Source organism: Penaeus chinensis, chromosome 14 (assembly GCF_019202785.1).
Source record: "Penaeus chinensis breed Huanghai No. 1 chromosome 14, ASM1920278v2, whole genome shotgun sequence".
NCBI classification, from domain to species: Eukaryota; Metazoa; Arthropoda; class Malacostraca; order Decapoda; family Penaeidae; genus Penaeus; species Penaeus chinensis.
Genome location: NC_061832.1, coordinates 16834638 through 16838622, shown reverse-complemented (window position 1 = coordinate 16838622; position 3985 = coordinate 16834638). Strand labels below are relative to the sequence as shown.

General features: G+C 42.2%; 1 protein-coding gene across 1 annotated transcript; it reads right to left on the bottom strand.

Moving 5' to 3' along the window:
• Positions 1 to 1682: 1682 nt before the first annotated feature.
• On the bottom strand, positions 1683 to 3522 carry LOC125032366 (C-type lectin domain family 4 member F-like). The gene is made up of 5 exons (XM_047623462.1): positions 3504 to 3522; positions 3230 to 3321; positions 2723 to 2897; positions 2261 to 2363; positions 1683 to 1927 (listed from the first exon to the last, which is right to left on the bottom strand). The coding sequence occupies exons 1-5, from the start codon at positions 3520 to 3522 to the stop codon at positions 1771 to 1773; spliced, it is 546 nt and encodes a 181-aa protein (XP_047479418.1). The 3' UTR covers positions 1683 to 1770.
• Positions 3523 to 3985: the final 463 nt, after the last annotated feature.

Sequence of the window (3985 nt, the reverse complement as noted above, 5' to 3'; positions counted from 1 at the left end):
GAACAATTTAAAAATAAATGAACAACACACACACACACACACACACACACACACATATATATATACATATATTTGTTAACGAGGAAAATAACACCGTTGCATTTCAGTTCATCATCACCAATCTCTCAGTTATCAGAATCATCATCACTAACCTGCCCTTAGTCATTACCAACCAGTCAGCCCGTCATCAATAATTAACTAACCTGTTCTCAGTCATCACCGACCTGTCAAGAGTCATCACAAACCTTCCATCAATTTTACCATTTTCAATGACTCATCAACCAGACTCTTGGGGGAGTCGTTCAGCTGGTGGAAGACTCACGGTGCCGTTCTCAATGTAGTCTTTCAACTCTGACTCATTGAATATCTGAGTATCTGACATATGTCCAAAACCGCCATTGTCCACCCAGAGACCTTGTAGTTTGTGTCGACGAGGACCATGAGGATGGTAGAGTAGCTATGCTTGTGCAGGTACCAGTACTCGCTGCCCGAGTTTTGAGGCTGCTTGATTATGATATACTTGGCATCTAGGGTCCCTATGGCATGGGGTACGTGCCACCTCCTCTCGAATTCCGTGACCAGCTCTTTCACGATCTTTCACGGTGGCCTTACACACCTCCCTTTCACAACTGATGGCTGTCTTGCTGACCCTGTAGCTGAACCCGAGACTCAGGTATTGTCCCCAGTGGCTTGGTTCCTCACTGTCAGTGCCAACTTCAAGCCAGGATCGAAGGATGCACGGGCATTGGTGCCTAGTTAGCTGATAGCCGACCTCCCCCTCTCGAGGATCCCATCAAACAGCTCCGTGGGCTTCCTCATGTAATGCTTGAAGTAGTTTGGATCCTCCTCCTCAGCTTCTAGACCAGCTGACAGTACTGCCTTGGCCTGGATCCGGAGAGGAAGAGCGAGGTACACGTTGTCCATGTTGACTGCTTGAAGGTGCCATCCCAACTGCCACTCGCAAGCTTTCGCATCGTTTTTCTCCTCTCCAAGCATCTTCGGTCGCATCTCACTCGGTAAATGGGTTCGGCGGAAACGCAAACCTAGCGAGCCATTGAGCGACTCATATGAGCCTAGTGCAAGTGAGTGAAATTTGGAGAAAAATCGCGCACTTGCATGACTCTCCATGAGTCGCTGGCCGCTCTCTTCTCGACAGATACCTATCCTAAACACAACAGAACGCAGTGAATTAATTATAAGACAGCGACAGTCTTTGAGATTATATATACATATAGTGGTGATTACATTTTTAGTATCAACAGCAACAGCTACTTTATATTAGTATTATCATCATTGTCATTTCCATTATTATTATTTTCATTATTATTAGTACTGCATTACTATTGTTTTCATCGTCATTATTATTATCTTTATCTTTGTTATCATAATTACTATTATCATTATCATAATCCTGTAACAATTGAGATATCTCTGACAGTGAGCAGTGACACGGTGACATAGTCAAAATGAGCGAGTGCTTTCAAGCAAATGATATAAACTAAATTACTAAAGGTAGGACCGTATGGAGTAATGTGTTTTGCACCATGGAAATGTCTTACGAGAAGGCTAGTTGACATACGATATATTCAAATATTTTATTTGGGTAGAGTGAACTGATCATCCATTTATACATATATACATACACACACACACACACACACATCACATCTTGTACACAATTTCCAATATTCCTTGGGGTTTTCAATCTAGTGCTTGCGGACGATTCATTTTGATTTCTGCGGAGCTGCCAGGTGTCGCCAGGTACCTCCCTCAGCCGTAGAAGCCGACGCTCCGTTCGCACACGATGGGCTTCTCGTGGTAGCAGGCGACGTCATGCCACTTGATGCCGTCGTTGTAGAAGTTGTTGAGGACCGCCAGGCAGAACTCGCGGCCGTCCTCGCGGTTGTCGGGCTGAGGGTACCCGTCGCTGGGGGAAAGGGGGAGAAGGGGGGGGGGGAGAAGGGGTTAGGCGAAGGGTTCTTGATGTTGGATATATTTCGTTCGTGATTATCTATTTATTTATCTATTTATATGCAGACGTCTGCGCTCATATAAACACACAGACACACCTCCCTTTCACTTACTCTCTCCCTTCCTGAACCCCTCCCCCAGTCCTTTCTCTCTCACGCACACGCACACACATCTTTCTCGGTCTCATTATCAACCGCTTTGATTAATTATATTTCGTTCGTGATTTGATACATTCACCTTTGTCTCAGACGCATTATCAATCGCCTTCGGTAATGAAGAATTAACTTACGCTCCAGTGTGAGACCAATTGAGACCGTAGAAGGGGAGACCGGAGGACCAATACCACTGGTAGCCGCTGCGGAAACCTCCCGTCCAGATGTACTTCACTTCGTCTGCGAGGGAGACGAATGTACTACGTCAGGAGTATTAGTTTTCTCACGATCTCAAATACTATAAAGACACGTTTCTGTGTAAAGGACGCTGTGTGTGTTTGTGTGTGGTAATCTGTTGGAAGACTATAATATTTGTTACTTGTTCTTCCTGACTTGAGTCGAACTGAAGAGGGAACGGGGGAAGGGAGAAGGAGAGAAGGAGAAAAAGGGGGAGTGTGAAAGGGGGAGAAGAGAGAAAGGGAAAGGGAGAGGAAGTAGGAGAGGAAGAGAAAGAGAAAGATAAAGAGATAGAGAAAGAGAAAGAGAAAGGAAGAGGGAAAGGTAAAGAGAGAGGGGAGAAAGAGATGTAGTGCCATAACCTTGTGCAATGATGCTGGCGATGATCCTATCTTCCAGATAGCTCTCGATGCTGACGCCCTGCCATCCATAGCCGAGGCTGGCGCAGTACCTATTGGCGGCGCCCCACGAGTACTTCTGGTATCCGTCGTGGCGCCAGGAGAAGTGGTATTCGCTACCACCATACCTCAAATCCACCTAATACACAGCAGGGGGGCATATATACTACATGTACACTACATATACTGTATATAGCTATAATTCCTTATACGTTTTAAATAAGTGAATACGGGTTTATAGCTGCTTCTGTATTTGGGAATGTCCATGCTTAGAAAATGCTGAATCAAAGAACAGTTAAATATCAGTTTAGCCTCAAAAAGAAAAAGAAAAAAAGAAAAAAAAAAAAAAATCCTTTTTTTTAACTTCTTTTTACACGAAAGAGGCAAACATAATAACATTTCTTGTTTCCTAAAAAATACATTAATATTATCTTTTTTTTCTCTCTTTTTCTTTTATCCTTTTATACTTACCCTACTAGTATGACTTACGGCCACAGCTACCACAGTTAAGAACAACAGCGCCTTCATCTGAAACGTGAAACTGATTGATCCCGATATCCGACCTGTTATTAGATATACAGTAAATGTTCTCATACAGTGTTCAAAATAACATTACAGTCTTCTTTTATTGAGGATAATTCAATGTTGCAAACTTTATGGAATATAAATATAACAAGTTGAAATAAATAAATGGAATTATAAATATTTGTTTTTCTTAACATTTCATAAAATCTAAGAAACTAACAATTTTTCTTAGTTTGCATCTTGTCATATGTTTAACTTACCCGCTTTTACCATAAACTATGCAACCAGTATGTTGATAAAATGCTTACAGTTGAAACGAGTTATCCCAAGTCTCCGAAAAAGTAATATTAGTAAAGGGTTTTGTCCAGTGCCTCACTCTACTTAGTCAAAAAGAAAAAAAGAAGTCTTCTTATATTTAATTAGCAAAGTATATGGTTCTGTAACTGAAATAGCAAGAAACCTTTAAATAACGTCTAGTAAATCAAATCAGATATGAGAGAACTAAAACGCTGGTTTAGCAATCGCACAGTACTTGGTTCTCGCCCGGTCGCTCCTCTCAGTCGAATCAGCTGTGAGTACTGGTATGCTGATGTGCGCGTGGTGGGGTCAAAGTCATGGTAAAAAAAAAAAATTTGGCCACCCTACCGCATCATCCTTCAGCTTTATATGCATGTTCTTCTCTGGACAAGTCACTTACTATCC

Coding starts and splice junctions, on each gene's coding strand:
- LOC125032366 (XM_047623462.1), bottom strand. Junction 2,898..3,229: donor CCGTAAGTCATACTAGTAGG/GTAAGTATAAAA, acceptor GCTGTGTATTAG/GTGGATTTGAGGTATGGTGG. Junction 2,364..2,722: donor CGCCAGCATCATTGCACAAG/GTTATGGCACTA, acceptor TCTCCCTCGCAG/ACGAAGTGAAGTACATCTGG.